The following is a 19,759-nucleotide window of genomic DNA, read 5'->3' on the forward strand; positions in this document are numbered from 1 at the left end:
TTCTGGTTTCCACCAAGTCTCTCTATCATGATTCCATCTTGATCTACAGATGCTCCTCTCTTCCTGGAAAAGTCTGCGTCAATTTGCTTATATATGCTTTCCAAATTGAAGGGAGGCGGATACTCAGATCACAACCCACGCATGAAGACACTAACGTTTGGGCTTTGCTCGTATGATTACAATGACTGGAACTTGGCTCTAGTATAAGCCTAGTCTTAGGGCACGCATTATTTGTTCTGCCCCCCGCAATGACGTAGAATTCTTTAACGTTTGTCATCAAGAAGAAGGTAAGTTTGAGATACGATTTGCCGCATTAAGACCGTTTACAAAACCGGGTGTGCACTCGTTGGAATGGATAATGATGGCTTCTGCAGGCAGTAGTATTAATGAGTTTATTTTCCAATTAAAGAAGATATTAGTACTTACATTGATCATGGATTCGTACGTCGTCGACCCATTGCCAATGGTAACACCTTCATTCATCTAAAGAAAGTCAACAACGTGATAAAGTTTTGAGGACATATGCAAAAAAATTTCTTTTTTTTTTTTTTTGGGTTTTCAAGGGAAAAAAGCTTGAACGTATGAATCAAGAAATCCACGGACTTACGAGTTAAACAGGTATGTTTGGATAATAGATTATTTTGGATAAATTTTTGAAAAAAAAATTATAGTACTAATTTTTTATTCAATGCAGATGAAATAAAAAAATAATTAAAAAATATATTGAAATTGCAAGCAAATAAATTTTGACAAATAATCTCTATCCAAACATAATTATAAAGTAGGCTGAGCATGTTGACAAAAATGAATAGATCCTAGTGTGTCGTATCGAGGTTGAGAGGTCAGAATGAAAATTCTGTGCTAAGGGTGCATTTGAGTCGAGCTCAACTCAAGATAAAATAATTGAGTTCGAGTTTAAACTCGTTGAACTTTTTAGAAATTGAGCTCGAATTCGAGCTCGACTTTAGCTTACCTTGGTCTCGAACTCAAGTTTAATTAAATGTAATCGAGTTAAATCAAGTTACCTGGTTCAGCACGTGTGTTAATACGCGGAAAACACGTCAGTCTTCTCTACAAATACACACACGGAGCGGGCTGTCCCAAAATCTATAGATTGGATTGGAGCTGGGTACTCCTCCGCCTACACCTTTAAGTAAGCCCATCCACTGTACCTCTGATAGTGGAACTTGGAACCGAACAAAAACCTCTGCATCTTTTGGCTCCGTTTGTACGGAATGGGACCTGTCGACGACGCTGCTGAGAATCCCGGGTCATCGTCGTCATCGTTGATTTCAGATTTCCTGAGTAAATCCGGCGGCGTAGCGGTGATTGACGGCGGCTTGGCGACGGAACTCGAACGACACGGCGCTGACCTCAACGATCCTCTCTGGAGCGCCAAATGTCTCCACAGTTCCCCTCACCTCATTCGCTCGGTAAAATACGCTCACGTGACTGATGATTTGCTTCATATTTTCATATAATTATTTTAGTTCCGGAATCCTTCATATTTTTCCCGTATAGCTTGAGGTTTTGTTATTTCTGCGGTTGGATTCTTCATTTTAAATGGAACCGTGTGATGGAGGCCAGCAGTCTGGAAATGCTGTCAGTTTGTGTGCGGATAGTTAGGATGTAGACATGTTTGGGAGAGAATTAGGGTGCGAGAATTTGCATAGTTAAGATGTACTTGGATAAAATGTGGAATTGCACTGTCAGCTGTCTGGTGTCAATTTGATCAGACTTGTGGGCCAATTGATAGTTGAAACTTTCAATTTCTAAGGTTACGCTTAATCTGTTCCAACTTCCAAGCTTTCTGGTGTGGGTTTGATCAGAAGTTTGAGCAAACATTGGGCCGATGTGTATTTTACTTTTCTCTTCGCTCCCAAGCATCATGGATTTCATTTAGTGGATAAGATGTCTGCAGTTCTACAAGCAGCATGTGATTATTGTTGAGATTGTTAACTACTAATTAATTACTTTCTATCTACATATGAGCACAATGTTGCTCGCTTATTGTTGCTGGTATGTATCGTTGTCTATGCATGACCAAGTAGAAATCTATTGAGCAGGTCCACCTTGATTACCTAGAAGCTGGTGCCGACGTAATAATTACAGCATCTTACCAGGTAAACCCTTCCCCTAGTTGTCAAGCCATCTGTCTATCTGTATCGTAATATGTGAATAAGAAGTTGAACCTCAGGGAGAAATCAATTTGAACAGGCTACCATCCAAGGGTTCAAGGCCAGAGGATTTTCTCAAGAAGAAAGTGAAGTTTTGCTCAAGAGAAGTGTTGAAATAGCTTGTGAGGCACGGAGTATATACTATGATAGATGCCACAAGAACTCAACCGAGTATCCTGCTGATGGTAAAGTTCTCAAACATCGGCCTATATTAGTTGCTGCATCTGTGGGAAGTTATGGAGCTTATTTAGCTGATGGTTCTGAATACAGGTGATTGTGTCTTTAAACTATTTCTATGCTTTATTTGAGTCCAAATAACTCCATATGGTTCTTTTCTCTTTGACTGTACTTGAATTTTAACCTGGGATTAGTATTGCTTTATTAAAGATTCTCTAAAGTAATGAAGAGTATGTTCACTGGAAACCTTTTGCGAAGCTTAGTAGGTGGTGAACATCCAAGACTTTGTGACAAGGTCCTGCCACTAGCTGGGTTTGCAAACAAAAACTCAAAGGACCGCTCCACCCTTCTGTCCCTACTCCCTATCCCTTTGGTCGAGCTTCCTTTGGTCTCCTCCCTATCCCCTTTCTAAATATTATCCATAATAATTAAGAAACATGTTTTGACAAATTATATTTGCAACATACTCCTAACTGCAATGCACATCCTTCTAGGTATGGCTGAAAATAGAAATAACTTTTGTTCCTGTGAGATATCTCAATGAACAGTGTGTAGGCAGACATATCTGAAGTTGATGGCCTTGACAACAAGAAAGATCTCTCAGAAAAATAACTTTATATCATGTTAAAACTCCACTTGACACGTTTGAGGTTTTGATTTTAATTTCCTTTTTCCAACACTTACAGTGGGGACTATGGTGATGCTATGAGTTTGGAGTTTTTGAAGAACTTTCACCGAAAAAGGGTTCAGCTTCTTGCAGACTCTGGTCCTGATCTAATAGCTTTTGAAACAGTACCTAATAAGCTTGAAGCACAGGTAATGGCTAAACTGATGAGGATTTTTGGTAAACCTGTTTCCATTTTTAGTTATTGTTGCATGTTCATCAAGAAAAGAGAGTTGTTTTGAGTAGTTTTAGGTAAGCAATTTGGTATTGACAAGAATCCCCATTCCCTTTGATCAGGCTTTTGCTGAGCTTCTCGAGGAAGAAGACATAAACATTCCTGCGTGGTTGTCCTTCAATTCCAAGGATGGTATAAATGTTGTCAGCGGTGATTCTTTGTCTGAATGTGCTGCCATTGCTGAATCATGCAAGAAGGTTGTCGCTGTAGGAATTAACTGTACGCCTCCCAGATTTATTCAGGATCTGATTCTTTCCATTAAGAAGGTAGTCTTTTGTTTCTATATTATATTGCTATTGCTCTTTTATTCCTAATTTTTTCCAAATCGCTTTCCTTCTCATTTCGGTTAGAATTATCAATATAGACCTTGGGCATCATCTGTTTGATACATAAAACTCCGCTGTCAGATGTTTCTTTAATCAATTTTCATGGATGCATTCTAGGGGAAAACATGCAAATGCTTCTCTTTTCAGCACACGTCTCCTTGGAACAAAAAGAAGAATCTGCAAAGCTCCTCCTATAATCCCTACCTCCCATGACTGCTTCCAGCTTTGCCTCACTTTTCTGTACCTATTATACTTTCATCATTACCCTCTATGGTCCTCTGAAATCTTGGCGATGAACACTAGCTTCCTGGAGATCTGGGGTCTTGACCTTGAGTCCATCCATGATGAGCTATTTCTGCTCAGTTTTATTTGTAGTTGACAATCAGTTATTGGTGGTAGAGGAACAAGGAAGTTCTGATGTATACTTTTTTTATTTAGTAGCTAACTTCTCAGCCATGGCCCATGCTCTTCTGAGAATTTTAAAAAAGAATTCCTGTTTACTAATTTTCTTTTGGGATTAAGCAATTCAGAGATTTTGACCTTAGTTAAGCTATGACTTTAGCCCTTTTGTCCATAAAATGCTAACTTGTTGTATTGGTACTGAATTTTTTTTTTTTAATATTTAATTTTAGTTACTGTTGTTTGGTATTATTTCTGGAGCTTAGTTCTTATCTTGGAATTGTGATTGCTTCAGGTGACAGCCAAACCGATACTTATATATCCAAATAGTGGTGAAAGTTATGATGCTGATCGAAAGGAGTGGGTGGTCAGTTTTCCTTGATATTTGGTTCATTTTCATGGCTAATAAATTTGTCTTTTTATGTTGTTTGTGATTGCGTTTGTTAGTTGGGAACGTCTTCATACTTTGGTAGAGAAAGTATTAACTCATGCACAAACCATGTTGTGACATAGTGGTACACAATCATGCTTAATGGATCATTTGGTGTAGAAACTGCGATAGTTACTTAGCTGATCCTCTTTTTGACTATTCTGCATTTGTCAAATACTATATCATTGCTTGTTTGACATCTTTGTACGACTTGCTTACAGTGTATGTCCTTGCTGACTGCTGTTTTCCCCTTGCAGCAAAACACTGGGGTTTCAGATGAAGACTTCGTATCCTATGTGAATAAATGGTGTGAAGTAGGGGCGTCCCTTGTTGGAGGTTGCTGCAGAACTACGCCCAGCACCATTAATGCAATTTATAGAACACTCAGATATCCCACACATTAGGAGATTAATTAATAGAATGGGCTGATGCTGGAAAATTTTGACACCAATTGAAATGGGTAGAGGGGTAGTTTGACGTTATACTCATAATTGAGGCTAAAGAATCAAGGGGTCGGGCTACCCCGCGGATTGGCTCTTCACAGCTGCTTGTGTCAAGGCAGCCACTTGAGCATTAAGCTGTTGTTCAGGAAATTTATATATAGCTGTTTTTGTGAAATCTTTTGGCATTCCATGTTGCATTTACTAAGCCGAACCTCTGAATTCTCTCCCTCTCTCTTATTCTTTAGGTTACTGATACAGGTCATAGCAGATACTATGGCCTCTTTATATTAAAGGAAAAAAAAAACTCTGAATTTTCATTGATGGGTATCAAGGATACAGAAATAGAATTGATTGAGAGAGCTTCTAATGAAATTGCATGGTACATCTCTGAAAGAATGCTGCTTAAGAAGAAGCATGAAGTTTCGGCCTGCTGATGGAAGTTTCTGCAAAGACTAGCCTTGCGATTTTTGCAAGTAACAAAAGTCCCAATGAGATTGCCTCGTCTATCAATCAATTAACAACAGTGATGGCTTCATGAAGATGAGAAACAAAATTGTAGCATAACCATCATAATCGACCAAAAAGAGGGATTACATATCATCTTACAAAGTCCAGATCTTATCCCATGTGATCAATGGAGGAATATTCAAGCAACATAACGAAGGTACACAATTGGAGAAAGGTTGGGGAACCGTTAGGAATTTGGCTGGAGAGTGGAGAGAGCAATACAGCATTAAAATGCTATGGCCATGGCAGGGAGATCCACTGCAGAAATGATACAACTAAAAGTTGTTCTTACATGTGCAGACTGCAGAAAAATGACCACCATAAGAGATTGACAGTGTCTATATTCCAAATCAAGAATCAAAGCCAGAGTAAATCCCACTCTCCCTCAAAAGCCTCTTCTCTTCTTCAACATAATTCTTGCCCCTACTGGCCTGACCAAGGTCTCTTTTCCTCTTCTCCTTCTGTGAGAATGACAGCTCCCTCTTGTCTCTAGCAGATGAGGCAGCATTGGGCAACAGTTGCTCTCCTTGGAGGATGGCAGCTCTAGTAATCTGCCTATCCGTAAAAGTTTCTTCAGTCTCCTTAGCCCGAGTTTCCAGGCCCTTCGACCAGGACCAATCCTGCTTCTCATCAACGGCCTCCCTCGGTGGAGGCACCCCCATGACTGATAGTCCGCCTTTATACCCATGCCTTCTCAGTGCCTCCAAATCTATGCCTTTTTTGCGCTTCTGCTTCTTATTAGCCGACTCAACTGTAGAGTTAGCCAAGTCAGGATTTTGTTTAAATGTCCACTCAACAAGCTTTAACAGCTAGTTATGAATACAAGAAGAAAGCGGCTAAGCTGACCTTGAGAGGCTTTGAGTTTGGAGGAAGCTTTGGATTTAGTAGCGGTTTTCTCAGTAGAATCTTTTTCATCTTCAGTGTCGGTGTCGAGGGTTGAAGAATCAGTATCGGAGGATGAACGGTCATCGTCTTCCTCCTCCCCATCGCTCCAGGGCGCTGCCCTCTTCATATTTGCTGCAATTCTTCCCTGTTGCACACCAAACACGGGCATATTTTAATTCCAAGGAAAAAAAATATAAAAACTGAAACAGAAAAGGTTGTGGGCAATATTTGATTACGCCTTTGACATGAGAAGAAACTAACTGACCTTCTGGATGGAGAATTAGGGGATTGCTATCAATTGAATCAAAGGGAGGTAGGAAGAAACTCCACAATCAAAAAGATATCTCAACTTTGAAGTTAGGGCTTGTACGTATCAGTTCCAGAAAAACGACGTCGGGGGGGAATCGTCATTGATCTACCCAAACCCGACCCAGATGATTTCTACTCCCACGCAAAACGCTTCTTCACTGGACTCTGAAGAGACCAGCATTCAATGGGCTTGGGCCTTGGCTGTTGCATTCTTGTGTAGTTTTGGGCCCAATATTCGTGACAGTTTGTCTCATATTGGGTACAAACAAAAAGAATGCTACTGCATCTGTCGGGTCCGCAAGAGATGCATTCCAATCTGGAAATTGAGGCGAATGCTCTGTCCGAAAATCGCACAGAAATTGCTTTCCCGCCAAAAGTGGCTCATAGCTGATAGCACATTTCCAATAATTCCGGCTTCTCCGATCCATAGATGAAATGTCACCCATAGCAGAACTATGTAAATCAGGGTTCGGCCTCCAAATGCTGCAATCATACCAGCACTTTCACGAGGTTAATGACTGCTGCTAGTAGTGAGAAGGCATTGACTTGTATGGTTGTAATCTTCCTGTGACTTCCCAAGTCTATAAAGAATCAGTTGAGGGCTCATTTGCTGTAAAAAATATATGTCCGATCAATACTAGATAGATATGTTGAGAAACTACACCAAGCACTTCTTTTATAAGGTCTCGAACGTTAATGCAAAGTGTTATCAAGGCATACTTCAATTTATCAGAATGGGAATTAATTTGTCTATGGTATTGCACAGAATAAAAGATGAATTTAACCTAAAGGAAAGTGAATCTAATTCACGGCTCGAAGCAAATTTCTTATTATTCATCACAAGCTTACATTCCTCTTGTTTTGCAACAACAAAGACTAATGTCACTAGTATTTTGCTTCATATATAAATGGTCCTCTTGTTTTTTTTTGAACCCAAACACAATAACGTGACTTAGCTTTATTTCGCGTCTTCAACCCCATGCCTTCGAGACTTTCGTTTCCAATTGAGGAATGTAATGCACTAATAATAATTCTTCTCATCATATCATGCTGTCAGAAATGAATGGATCCACGGCCTAGTTTCTGCTCATTTGTAGCATATGTCATTTCCTGGATGGCCAGTATAAATGCGACGTCAGTATAATTTGATTAAAAGGACTCTTCCTATCAATCAGAAAAACTCAAGAATCATCGCTGCTCCCCTATTATTGAGCGAGCTTGATCATTGGAAATTGTGCATGTACCTGGCTAACGCGCCATGACTTTGCTTAGGCTGAGGATTCACACAAACGAAAATTACAACTACGTAAAAGAAGAGTCCATCATATTAGTTGTAGTACTTTGTACTCTATAGTACTCTGTATGGATTAGTATATTCTTTCACAGTAGGAAGGATTGTGAAAACGAAATGGATGAAAGTGTGGCGGCAGGGCTTTACTCAATGGAATGTTGGGAACAAGAAACCGCGTCGAGAGCCCAAATCCTCATTAAATTGGAACCGCCAGATTATTAGACCTAGTACGAGTACGAGTAGTACTAAAATATAATATATAATCTTCCCGCCAAAGCCAAGCATCCTTTGGCGGTAAAGAGACCAACCTTCCGTTTCCCTTATGGACGCCTTGTACAATACTCACGTTAAGCTCTTGGCCTTCGACTTCCTGAAACTGACGCCGTCACCGACAGACCCCTCTTCCTTCTTCCGCAGAGGCAAGCGCCTCTCGCGCGCGGAGACTGTAGGAATCGTGGTAACCCGAGATCTCAAGCCGGGAAAGTTCGTCAAATTCACGATTGACGATGGCTCCGGCTGCATCTCCTGTGTTCTGTGGCTCAATCAGCTCAACTCCTCTTACTTCTCTCGCCGCAACCCATCGGATGTTCGACTAATTGCCCAAGCGGCCACTGATTTTGCCTCTGATCTCCAACTCGGCGTTCTAGCTCGAGTCCGCGGCAGGATCACAGATTACAGAGGCGCTCTTCAGATTTCAGTGTCTGATGTTGTCGTGGAGAGGGACCCCAACATGCAGATTCTGCATTGGCTAGATTGTATGAGGTTGGCGCGCCAGTGCTACGACTAATATTGCAACTTATTTACTTTTATTAACTCTGCTATGCAGATGTATTTAATTCAGGGGAGACAAATGGATTATGAGTCGGACACCATTTGGGTAGGTTAAATTTGTTATTTTGGTGGAAATATTGTTTGCATCTCCTCTATTATTGGATTTTCTAGCACTTGGCCAATTAAAGAGGGCAGGGTGATTAAGTTCCCTTCTTATGTGCTTTTGCTTTATTGGATCTTCGCAGTTTTATCTCATTGCGGGGATAAATTGCTAGACATCAAACTCAATCCTTAATTTGTATGTCTTTTTCATGTTGTCATTTTCATAACATTGTTCCCTTTTATGATTTTCTGGTAATTCCTTTGCCGTGCTCTCTGATCTTGTAGGTCATTATTGTATGGTTGAGTTTGTACCCTGCTCGGAGCATCTTCTTTTACTTGTACTTGTCTAAACCGCTGTGATAGGATGGATTTTGATCTCTTTTTTTTTTGGCTGTAGAAGTCTGGTCATGCTGTTAGCCCGTATTTTGGATAGTGACTGTTCAGCATCATGTGCAAGAATTTGCGGAGTTGAGAGGTAGAGGCGGAGACATGTGGATTTGGACCACCAAGTGAATGTGGATTTCCAAAACTTTTTAGATTACCCTGATTGGTTTCCAGAATGGACTGATCAGAAAATTGAAGGCCTTGGATTCTTGAAGTTGTGGAGTAAACGTTTGAGTTCAATATGTAGATTAGCAAGACAAAAGTAATTGTTTACTTGATTCACCAAATCATTGCTCTAGTGATGCCTAATGACCATACTGAACCAGCAGGAGAATAGACAGTCATGTTGGGAGTTTTCTTCCAAACCAGTTTTATGGAGCTGCTGGACTCATCTGGTACCAAACAAGCACTCCATCTGAAACAAGAGTTAAGATTAATTGGTGCCAGTAGCTTAAGCGTCTGTAGGTGGTTCAGAGCAGGCTACTATTTAGCGTTTATCTCAAGTCTGATTATGTTTCCATGGATAGAACAGGGAAATATGTACCATAACTGTCGGACAGAAAACATAGCCGTCATGTTAGACCAATTTTGTCATAGTATTATATTCGTATGTGCACTGGTAGTGATGCCGGGATGATTCTAAGTACGTAGATAAAGTTACATTTTTATGATAACTGGGTTAGTAGATTAATTAACGCAACTGCACAAGGTCACAACTCACAAGCCTCAGGATTTCAAGGCAACAAGGTGGTGGAGTTTGGGTTGAAAAATGGAGAATAGGAGAGACAATGACAAGATCTTAGCTCTAGTCCACTCATCTGGACAACTGGACCAAGTCATTGGATAGAATTACTTTTCACTATTCATACTTTTATACTCTCTCTTTTGTTATTTCACAATCTTAATTAGAAGACAAGAAATAGCCTGATTTGCGGTTCAATGCTGGTATGGCAAACCACCCTATAGAAAGGGTTAGACGCTTCACTTCTCATTCGATCTTTGTTTTGCTTTTCTCTTGCATAATTTTTGTGTAATTGAAGAAGGGGGGGATTTCTCTTGGACATTGAAAGCTCGAACACTGGATGATAGGAAACTCAAAACAGGGGCCGCTCTTTATACAGCCTGATGATTTGGATTGCCTATTATGTTTTGCAATCATATGATGTGATTGGCGGCGATAAACAAAGTTGTAGCAAGGACAACCTACAGTAGATAAATTAAAAGGGAAAAGCAACGCCTAAACTATAAAACTAATGGGTTCATGCCGGAAAGAGAAGCACGTCGTCTACCAATCATGGTAATCAAAGCTTAGAATCAATTGCGATTCAAGAAAATGGAAGGCCACAAAGTGCCCCAGTCTCTTTCTACTCCCTTTCCAGGATATATGGTAGAGCTGGCCGGGGTTTTGCCCTGGACGACTAGCGCTGAGGTTGACAAATCTTGACAGCCTATTGCTGGGGCCAAACAGCTGCCTCTAATTATAATTTATATGCAGATGGAAGTTTAACTACTAGAGAGGATTGTGTTTTGAAGTTTGCTGGAGATTGTCATTTGGAAAATTCAGGATTAGGGCACGCAGGGAGTTTCACCGTCGTCGTCGGTGTCTGTATCATTAGTTTAATCCTTGAACTAGTCTTAGCACTTAATTTAGAAGAACCTTGGAATATGAAAATTAAGACCAAGCTTGGGAACAAGAAAGACACGGTCTCCCACATGCAGCATGTGTATTAAGATGAGTCAATCAAGAGTTTCAAGCCAGGAGAGCTTAATCCAAGAAATTACTTTTTTGTTCTGGCTAGAGGGCTTATATATATATATATATACATACATATATATTTATATATTCCCATCCCAGAGAGTTGGCCGAAGCCCTAGGAGATGGCGTGGGTGGTGGGTCGATTTCAGAACCTTGATTGGCTTAACAAGATCCCACGTCTATGTGATTGTGTGTTTTTTGAAGAAGAGGGGAGCATCCTCCAAGCACAAAATTTTTCACATTAATCCAGGCCTAAGCTCAAGATATGTGGCAATGTGGTTCGCCTTCCGATCAGCAAGGATTCATCAAACGGGGATTACTGCTTTGGATCCGTTGGACAGATGCGTGGGTAGAGCCAAGAAAATACAAAAATAAGAGACACAGAGAGCCTTTGGCTTTGAGTTCCCAAACAAACAAACATTTTGTTCTCTTTGTACGTATAATAGAGCGTAGTTTACACCAGGAGGCACGGCCTAGGGAAAAAAAAAATTACAGAATTACGTGTGACAGCGAAGTTCAAAGTTTAAAGTTTCAGTCCGTATGAACTTCGATCAAATTTCCCAAACCCAAAATCTACATTGGAGACACAGCCATTCCCCACACAAAAATTCCTTGCACCAAAATCTATAAGGCAAGGGGTTTCTCAAAACCCAATAACGCAGCTTGGAGAAATACTACTCTTTTTTTTTTCCTCACAAATACTACTCTTTATTAGTAGTATTACATTCTACTAGCCAACTGCTAAGAAAAAAATAGCACTGATCTGTTCATGCACATGTGTTCTTGGCCTTTACCAAGGAACCGAAAATAGAAATTTTGTCTGAGTTTTAGTTCTTGAATTCTATTTCCATAGATATGAAAGGATCGACTAGTAATCTTACAGCGGGTACGTAGACGTAGATCTCAAAAGGGGAACGAACGACTCCGTTTGCATTCCCCTTGTCCCCCTTTTTTTTCCTTTTTCTTTGTCCCCCGGTTCTTCTGAGCTGCTTTTGGAAGACTAAAATGAAAATGATGATGGCCACTGCTTGGATTTTAGATCCCACTTCACTTTGCTGACCGCGGGCAGAAATTCATGAGAGAAAAGGCCCGGGCAGCTTGGGTGACTGAAGAATCCATATATGCCTTTTTTTTTTTTGGGCTTAATTTCATTGCCTATTTCCTAGGACTATTTGGCTCTGGCACTAGCAATCTGGGTCAGAAGGGGCCTTGGATTTGAGGCAAAAAGCCTCGAGAGAAAGAGAGAGAAGAGAGAGTTTGCTCCCAACTCAATGCTGCACTTTATTCTCTTCAAAATTCGATACTTTGCTGTCTTCCCGAACGAGGTTTTATTGATCCTTTTTAGTACATGGGTTGAACCATCGCAAACCTCCCCCATTCAGACGAACAAAGCCAATTTCCCTCTATTTACGTTCTCTTCTCTCTCTCTCTCTTATCAGTTATCACTTTGCTGCATTGTCTTCTTCTAGTTTGACAGAATCTAATAGTCTTCCTTCCACGCATCTTTAAGTGTTGTCCCTCTCTTTGAACATCTTTCTTTCCTACCCTTTTCCCCCTGTTTTCTGTTCTCTCGACTCCTTGCTACAGAATAGAAACAAAGACAAAATTAAACCCAACTGGCAACTGGATATCTTTGATTGGACTGGTGTTTGGGGAGGGGGGAAAAAAACACAAATCCAGAAACTGAAATGCCAATTAGATGGGATTTTCTTGTTTCTTTCCTCCAGTTAGTTCCTCTTATTTCCCAGAATTCAGTCTTGCTCTGCTCCAAGCTTCGTACTCTTTGTGTATTAAGACCATAGGATAGGCACTAGGCAGCTTCTTTACTTCATTTCTTGATTCTTGGTTCCATTGGTTCCGACCTCTGAGCTTGTATTCAGTACTTGATAGGGAATTCCCCGTCTTCTTCATCAACAAGTTGGTGAACCCATTTGTTTTTCTTCATTGATATTGCATTCTGTGGAAGAACTTCCAAGACGTTTCAGACACTGGACCAGAAAGTTTGAATTTTTGTATCACTCTAGATCATTTGTGTATAATTTCCATATGAAGTTGAAACAATGAGAGATGGGAACTCGAAGAAAAGCAAGGTTTGTTGAATAATACATGCGGATCACTTAAAGTACTTGATTTGGTTTAGTGTTTCAGCTCTGCACTGATGTTTCCAAGATTGCTGATTTGTTGGGGTTCTTATGTTGATGAAGCTTTCATGGCCCAAGACACTGGTCAAAAAATGGTTCAATATCAAGAGCAAAGCTGATGATTTTCATGCAGACGACGTCGTTTATGGAGGTGATTATTATTATTATTATTTTCAAATTCTGCTTCATTTAGTTGGTTCTGGATGTTGATTTTAGCGTTGGATTTATTTTTCTTGCTAACTTGGCAGTCGTCCTTGAAATCATTTAGCATATTCTGTTCAATGTCTGTTCTTTATGCAAATTCATTTGTATATCAAATGAAGCTGGAAATTCTTGGGGGCAGCTTGAGATCTGTTCTTTGCTTTTTGCTTCTTTCTGACAATGATATTTTTGCTTTTTTTTATGGCTCCAAACTAATGATTGTTATTGTTTTCAGGTTTGGACTCTACTGGTTAGATGGAGTAACTGTGAAATGACACGGCTTTAACAACTTTATGTTTTTGCTTTTTCAGGTGTTGATGAAGAATGGAGGAGCAATATCTCAGAGAGAAATACTTGCACCATCAAGAAAAGCAAAACAGGTGCAGTATAAGACGAGCAGTGAATCTTTTGGACCACAACATTCTTTTAACGCACTAATTTATGCATATCAAGAAAACTAAATTTGAATCTTCATTTTCTCTTATTTTGCAAATCATGATTCTTGTGTCATGTCACTTTAAATAAAATTGACAGAAAAATCAAGTAAAAGGAGCTCCGACCGTATCGGCCGTGGAAAGATTGACCTCGATGCTTCCCAGGTCACAGATGTGCAAAATTATAGGTGTGCCCATCTTTTAGGATCAACTCTTAGTTTTAGGATTTTCTCAATTGAGAGCTGGCTTTAATTGGTTGTATTCATTTTTGGATCAGGATATTTGTAGCTACATGGAATGTGGCTGGAAAATCTCCACCTAGTCATTTGAATCTAGAAGACTGGCTGCACACATCACCTCCTGCTGACATCTATGTTCTCGGGTGAGTTTGATCAGCAAACAGATAGCCCTTGATTATCTTTAATGACATCCAAAATTAAGTAATGAAGTTTCATGATTACTCCTGTCTAATCCCTTGTACATTTAGGTTTCAAGAAATTGTTCCTTTAAACGCTGGTAATGTCTTGGGCACAGAAGACAACGGGCCAGCTAAAAAATGGTTAGCACTCATTAGGAAAACTCTGAATAGTCTTCCGGGCACAAGTGGTGGCTACTACACGCCTTCCCCAGTCCCTGATCCTATTGTGGAACTGGATGCTGACTTTGAAGGGTCAACTAGACAAAAGGCCTCTTCTTTTTTCAATCGCCACTCCTTCCAGTCACTTAGCCGTAGCATGAGAATGACAGAAAATGATATGTCAATGCCGCAGCCTCGACTTGATCGTCGATTCAGTGTCTGTGACAGGGTTATGTTTGGGAACCGACAATATGAGTTTGATCCGAATGTCAGATGGGGAGGGTCATCTGATGATGAAAATGAAGAAGGTGAGTCACCTTGTTCGGCACACTACTCACCAGTTTCATACAATGGTTCTGTCTCAATGGAAGAAAGAGAGAGACAACCTGGGCAATCAAGGTACTGTTTGGTGGCAAGTAAGCAGATGGTTGGGATTTTTCTCACTGTATGGATAAAGAGTGATCTAAGAGATGATGTCCGCAACATGAAAGCGTCTTGCGTGGGCAGAGGATTGATGGGTTATCTGGGAAACAAGGTGCGTATGTTCTTCACAGAATCTTGTTAAATTGAGATCAAAGTTGTGAAGTTGTGACCCAAAGTAGTAATCTCACTCTTTGGGCTTTTCCAGGGTTCAATTTCGATTAGCATGTCTTTGCACCAAACAAGTTTCTGCTTCATTTGTAGTCACTTGACCTCTGGGCAGAAGGAGGGTGATGAGCTGCGAAGGAATGCTGATGTCATGGAAATTTTGAGGAAAACAAGGTTTCCAAGAGTTTGTGGCATGGGAGATGAAAACTCTCCTCAAACTGTTCTCGAGCATGAGTATGACTCTATCAGTCCTATTACCCTGTTCAGTTTTATTTTGTCTCAAATTTCGTCAGTAATTCATTGTTATTAATCTCTAACAGTACAGTTTCTAAAATTTTAAGATTTATTTCTGCTTCTTTAGTCGAATTATATGGCTTGGGGACTTGAATTATCGGATTGCGTTATCCTATCGAACTGCCAAGGCACTGGTGGAGATGCAGAACTGGAGAGTGTTGTTAGAAAATGATCAGGCAAGTAAATGCAACAAGGAATGACTTGAATGCGCTTTTCTTTGTACATTGCTTGCTCTAAAAAGACGTTTAACTTGTTTCCAGTTGAGGATAGAACAGAGGCAAGGTCGTGTCTTTGATGGATGGGATGAAGGAAAAATATATTTTCCCCCCACGTACAAGTATTCAAATAATTCAGACAGATACGCTGGCGATGATATGCACCCAAAAGAGAAACGGAGAACACCTGCCTGGTAATACTTCTTTCTTCAGAATATTCGATGGTTATATTATGTGAGGGAACCTCATAGTTTGAAGTAATTATATTCCAAGTTCTAATTATGAATCCATGTATATTTGCTCATACATATCCCACACCACTCACTGCCTCGATAAAGGAATAAGGTAAAAGAATATTCCTTCATAATTTCATTCTCTTCTTTGCTCCATCTACATGGAATCACAAAGCTATTGTAATAATTGATGAAGGTGTGACCGTATACTGTGGTATGGCCGAGGCATCCAACAATTATCTTATGTTCGTGGTGAGTCAAGGTTCTCTGATCACAGACCAGTGTACAGTATTTTTTTAGCAGAGGTTGAGTCCATTAATCGTAGCCGAATCAAGAAAAGCATGGGTTGCTCCAGTTCACGAGTTGAGGTTGAAGAGCTATTGCCATGCTACCATGGATACAGTCAACTAGATTTTTTCTCCAGCATGAATTCTCAGTGAAGTATGCTCTTTACTTTCATTTTCATAAAGCTAATTTCTCATCTTTGGTTTTTCCTTTCACTTGAACATTTTCTGGCTGTTTAGGGACTCATTCTCACCAACTGATTTGAGAGAAATTGACCATCTAAACCAGATGAAGCTATTGCTCTGCAAATAGCTTCTAAAATAGGGCAGCATTGGTATGATTTTCCGTCTTAGTGCACATTCTTTCATTTTTTTTCTTGGAAGTTAAACCAAAATTAATATGAAAAGGACTTTGCAGACACTCATAACGCGAGCAGAAATCCAAATCATGAGATTGGTTAATCTGAATCTGTTTGCCATCATAACAGGTTATTTCCATTTCTGTTTTTGTTCTTGTATCTTGTTTCACAGTTGATTATATTTGGATCAATATCGTTCACGTATGTAAGCGCACTACCCCCACCTAACGGATATTTCTTCAAACAATTTGAGGTTAATGACTTAAATGAGATGGTTGCTTTGTTGTGTATTTGGTTTGCTTTTCCTCCTGAGGAGATAGTACAGCAGCCAACGCCTTTCTGATCGAGACTTCCAATACTTACTTTCGCTTCGACAAAAATATTTAGTCATACAAAAATTCTTAAAAGAGTCTTTGAAGATTTCAACCTTAAAAGATCTCTTTCATGAACCAGGTCAGCGGATAAGATTGCCTGAACTGGAAGACCGAATCTGGCTGTGCCACATCCCAGAAGAAGGTTTGTCGTCGGCAATTCTACCTTAAACATTTTCGTTAGTCTTTACCTGCAGCTCTTTTGATGGGATGTTTTGCAGACTTGCATGTTTTCCATGACTTTTCATTTCCCAACAGGTTGCTTCTCATTTAGTGATGACCATGGTTTGTCTGACTCAACCCAATATTTCTGATGTCCAATCTTCCCGGAGATTTTTTATTTACATGTACAGAAAAAGACCTCTTGCAATAAAGGTTGAAAATAAATTTGTCAACCGGAAAAAGTCAGACTTGGTTTTGTATGTCTGATTTCGTTAGCTTAATGGTTTGCAGGACTCTGATGCAACATCGGTGATATGGCTGGTGATTTTAGATAGTTAATAGTAGTGATTTTTTCCAGTGTAGAATATTAGGAATTCTTTAGATTGAGAAAGTAGCTGAGGAACAATAATCTGTAAATTTTGCTGCAATTTTCTACCGCCAGAGAGAGATTTTTTTTTTTTTTTTTTTTTATAGACGATACAAAACGTAAAGTCAAAGAAGAAGATGATGTGAATCAAAGCATTATGTGTTGCTTGCTTGCTCGCTCTGGTTTAACTGAAAAGTAAAGCATTTTGGACAATGAATTCGATGGCCACTGTTTTATCTCTCTCTCCCCCTTTGACTAGTTGAAATGCTGGAATTCTGCAGAAAACAAAAAATAAGGAGCATTACGGTGTCAGGTTATCATCGCCATCGGGCTTTTATAATTATATAAAGACTGCCACCGGTCTAATTTGTGGGGTGCAAAGTAACTGCAATAGACTCTCGACTACACATTTTCACACGCTTGCCCCTCTGCTCCGGATTCTGAGTTCTTCGTTGCTCCCTCCACTACTTTGAATTCTTTTGCATTCTCAGTCTGCACTTTCTTCCATTTTTGCACCGTGGTTTAGCAAATGAGGGGCCGCATGCTCATCTTTCATCTCAAAAAAGTTTCTGCAGCCAAAATGCCTTTTTTAGTCATAATTTCAGGGTAGGATGAGCAAAGGGACGTTAGCATTCTCTTTCTTTTTTCAAATTGGTCTGCTTCTCCCAAATCCAGAAAGATGCAAGTCATAATCTTATTAAAGGTCCTACCCAAAAAAAAAAAAAAAGGGAATGATCATAGCAAATGCAACTACGCTGCCTCTGACTAAGCAATAGACAGCGAAAAATTGTACTAGCTGTGAAGTAGGAAACCAACAAGAGGAAAGGGAGATGTGCCACCGACTGGGAACCCTTCTACTACTTCTGCTAAGTTTGGAGTAGTTCGCTTTTCCTACTTTCATTTTTCTTGAAGCATGTTTCTTAGTACTTAATGAGCCACTGCAGCTTTGCCCCGTTGCAGAAATCACTTCTTTTTATGCCTCTGTTTTTCATTTTTCTTTGCCCAGACTCTCAGACTCTTCTTTTTTCCAGTCTGCCTCTGCCTGCTACAGAATGTTACACACTGACAGTACACTGTCATCTTCTTCCTTTAGAAAAATGTAAGAGATCAAGGAAAATCCACAACAAGGTAAGAGCTTGGCAGCATTGGGACCAACGGACTCTTATGATTGCCCGGGGCAATTCTAAATGCGTAATGTGTACAAAATCATATGAAAAAAAATGTGTACAAAATCATAATAGATGTATAATTTCACTTACTTATTTCCCCCGTCAGCTTGATAAGATCAAATGTTCCCATTAAAGGTCACAAATTGACAGCATTACTCTCGCACTCTTCATAACTATTTAGCCAAAAAGTCAAAACAAAAAGATAATTTTTAACCCAAAAAATGTAGATAAAAATAAAAAATCAAATTGCTAGCCAATACTAATCCATATTTCTTTTGTATCGAGGTGGTGATGGGAAAACAAAAGCCGTGGATAAATAAAATCTAGTCAAAGTCAATCACTTGGAAGGATTTTGGTAGGTAATTAATATCTTAAAAATTTTTGTGGAACAGTTACGAGGAAGTCGAGAAATTTTTTAGGAAATAAGTTTTAATAGATAATGTAATTTAAATTGTATTAAAAATTAAAATAATCTCTTTATACGTGTGGTTTGTAATTTAAATCCTACTTATAGAAAAAAAAATTTCACAAATAAGTAAAATAGTTAATCAAAAAAGATCCAATGAACATATATTTATATATAGGAATACTCTATATTTTTTTTGGGTCAAAACAACAAATTATCCCTTTAAAAAAAATACACAATGCACGCTTCGTGTTGTACACCGATAATTGTAGTACAATGATTCTATAATGAATTGATTCGCGCGCGCGCGCACACAACAGTCACACTCTGCAATGGACGATCCCAACTCGGTCCAAGATATCAAGTTGAATTTTGAGATCAACAGCCAAAATTAAGCCAGGATCCTTTTAGGCTTTTACCCGATACCGGATCGTTAAATGTACGGTGAGTTGCACCAAAACCCATCCCCTACGCTAGCGTGAATGTTTCCCAAATGGCAGTAGTAAAAAAATAGTAAATGGAGGACAGGGATGGAACAGGAGGAGGAGTGAGGCAGCAGCATCCCATAAATAAAGGGGCTAAGGCTGTCTGGACCCAGATAGATGTGACACTTGGTTCCGGTAATTCAATCCTCGGCTTCTTTATTGTACATTTGCATGGGGAACTTCGAACTCATTCCCAGGCTCGTATGTTTCTTGGATCATTTGTCAACTTGCCTTGCTCTGTTTTGACCATTTCCTTTTTCCCCCCTGCAGCCACCTTTTCTTTTTCTTTTTTTTTTTTGACATTCATACTTTATTTCAAAAGTTTTTTTTTTTTTTTTTAACATTACTCAAGTCTGAATGCTGTTAGGTAATGCATGGTTTAATTAATAGCTTCTACTCGTTAGTCTAGAGGGTTGTCTTTATTCCTCCTTTCCTAGACATATTACATAAGGATGTGTAATGTACTGCTAACTAACCAGACATTTGATTGTGTTAAACTGCAGTAATGGTTGAAAGATTCGGCCTAAGTCGTCGCCGCAACGGGACTTTTCGTTTCAATACCGAAACAAGATCATTTCGAGATAATGGATCTTCGAGAAGATGTTTTCGAGACGAAT

The 19,759-nt window shown here is 39.5% G+C and overlaps 4 protein-coding genes across 12 annotated transcripts; 3 read left to right on the forward strand and 1 right to left on the reverse strand.

Moving 5' to 3' along the window:
- Nucleotides 1–834: 834 nt before the first annotated feature.
- Nucleotides 835–5,026, forward strand: LOC113716136 (homocysteine S-methyltransferase 2-like). Its single transcript, XM_027240436.2, has 7 exons — nucleotides 835–1,433; nucleotides 2,067–2,123; nucleotides 2,218–2,447; nucleotides 3,041–3,170; nucleotides 3,316–3,519; nucleotides 4,274–4,345; nucleotides 4,666–5,026. The coding sequence occupies exons 1-7, from the start codon at nucleotides 1,236–1,238 to the stop codon at nucleotides 4,810–4,812; spliced, it is 1,038 nt and encodes a 345-aa protein (XP_027096237.1). The 5' UTR covers nucleotides 835–1,235; the 3' UTR covers nucleotides 4,813–5,026.
- A 366-nt stretch (nucleotides 5,027–5,392) lies between these two features.
- LOC113733263 (uncharacterized) lies at nucleotides 5,393–6,681 on the reverse strand. Its single transcript, XM_072064276.1, has 3 exons — nucleotides 6,509–6,681; nucleotides 6,205–6,388; nucleotides 5,393–6,109 (listed from the first exon to the last, which is right to left on the reverse strand). Exons 2-3 carry the CDS (start codon nucleotides 6,368–6,370, stop codon nucleotides 5,709–5,711), a joined length of 567 nt encoding a protein of 188 aa, XP_071920377.1. The 5' UTR covers nucleotides 6,371–6,388; nucleotides 6,509–6,681; the 3' UTR covers nucleotides 5,393–5,708.
- A 1,065-nt stretch (nucleotides 6,682–7,746) lies between these two features.
- Nucleotides 7,747–9,716, forward strand: LOC113733270 (CST complex subunit STN1-like). 3 transcript variants are annotated; one of them, XM_072064283.1, is made up of 2 exons: nucleotides 7,747–8,605; nucleotides 9,114–9,716. In XM_072064283.1, exons 1-2 carry the CDS (start codon nucleotides 8,166–8,168, stop codon nucleotides 9,193–9,195), a joined length of 522 nt encoding a protein of 173 aa, XP_071920384.1. In that variant the 5' UTR covers nucleotides 7,747–8,165; the 3' UTR covers nucleotides 9,196–9,716. The 3 variants fall into 3 exon arrangements, 1 of the variants encoding a protein (XP_071920384.1); XR_011820863.1 differs by having other exon boundaries at nucleotides 7,755–8,720; XR_011820864.1 differs by having other exon boundaries at nucleotides 7,755–8,720; nucleotides 9,117–9,716.
- Nucleotides 9,717–11,568: 1,852 nt separating this feature from the next.
- Nucleotides 11,569–17,320, forward strand: LOC113716176 (type I inositol polyphosphate 5-phosphatase 4-like). 7 transcript variants are annotated; one of them, XM_072064241.1, is made up of 15 exons: nucleotides 11,569–12,946; nucleotides 13,061–13,148; nucleotides 13,510–13,578; nucleotides 13,733–13,820; nucleotides 13,910–14,014; nucleotides 14,120–14,744; nucleotides 14,838–15,031; nucleotides 15,159–15,267; nucleotides 15,352–15,500; nucleotides 15,736–15,980; nucleotides 16,064–16,158; nucleotides 16,242–16,311; nucleotides 16,636–16,698; nucleotides 16,812–16,928; nucleotides 17,007–17,320. In XM_072064241.1, exons 1-10 carry the CDS (start codon nucleotides 12,917–12,919, stop codon nucleotides 15,977–15,979), a joined length of 1,701 nt encoding a protein of 566 aa, XP_071920342.1. In that variant the 5' UTR covers nucleotides 11,569–12,916; the 3' UTR covers nucleotide 15,980; nucleotides 16,064–16,158; nucleotides 16,242–16,311; nucleotides 16,636–16,698; nucleotides 16,812–16,928; nucleotides 17,007–17,320. The 7 variants fall into 7 exon arrangements, with proteins under 7 accessions (XP_071920342.1, XP_071920354.1, XP_027096279.1 ...); XM_072064253.1 differs by having other exon boundaries at nucleotides 16,812–16,838; XM_027240478.2 differs by having other exon boundaries at nucleotides 16,636–16,928.
- Nucleotides 17,321–19,759: the final 2,439 nt, after the last annotated feature.

The sequence above is a fragment of the Coffea arabica genome, chromosome 1e (assembly GCF_036785885.1).
Source record: "Coffea arabica cultivar ET-39 chromosome 1e, Coffea Arabica ET-39 HiFi, whole genome shotgun sequence".
Lineage (NCBI taxonomy): Eukaryota > Viridiplantae > Streptophyta > Magnoliopsida > Gentianales > Rubiaceae > Coffea > Coffea arabica.

Bases quoted from the DNA above. Each gene is read 5' to 3' on its own strand.
- LOC113716136 (XM_027240436.2), top strand. From the start codon at position 1,236: ATGGGACCTGTCGACGACGCTGCTGAGAATCCCGGGTCATCGTCGTCA. The intron at 1,434-2,066 runs GTAAAATACGCT...TCTATTGAGCAG, and splicing joins CCCCTCACCTCATTCGCTCG to GTCCACCTTGATTACCTAGA. The intron at 2,124-2,217 runs GTAAACCCTTCC...CAATTTGAACAG, and splicing joins TAATTACAGCATCTTACCAG to GCTACCATCCAAGGGTTCAA.
- LOC113733263 (XM_072064276.1), bottom strand. From the start codon at position 6,370: ATGAAGAGGGCAGCGCCCTGGAGCGATGGGGAGGAGGAAGACGATGAC. The intron at 6,110-6,204 runs GTCAGCTTAGCC...CTAACTCTACAG, and splicing joins CAAACTCAAAGCCTCTCAAG to TTGAGTCGGCTAATAAGAAG.
- LOC113733270 (XM_072064283.1), top strand. From the start codon at position 8,166: ATGGACGCCTTGTACAATACTCACGTTAAGCTCTTGGCCTTCGACTTC. The intron at 8,606-9,113 runs GTTGGCGCGCCA...TTTTGGCTGTAG, and splicing joins CATTGGCTAGATTGTATGAG to AAGTCTGGTCATGCTGTTAG.
- LOC113716176 (XM_027240472.2), top strand. From the start codon at position 12,917: ATGAGAGATGGGAACTCGAAGAAAAGCAAG. The intron at 12,947-13,060 runs GTTTGTTGAATA...ATGTTGATGAAG, and splicing joins GGAACTCGAAGAAAAGCAAG to CTTTCATGGCCCAAGACACT. The intron at 15,501-15,735 runs GTAATACTTCTT...TAATTGATGAAG, and splicing joins AAACGGAGAACACCTGCCTG to GTGTGACCGTATACTGTGGT.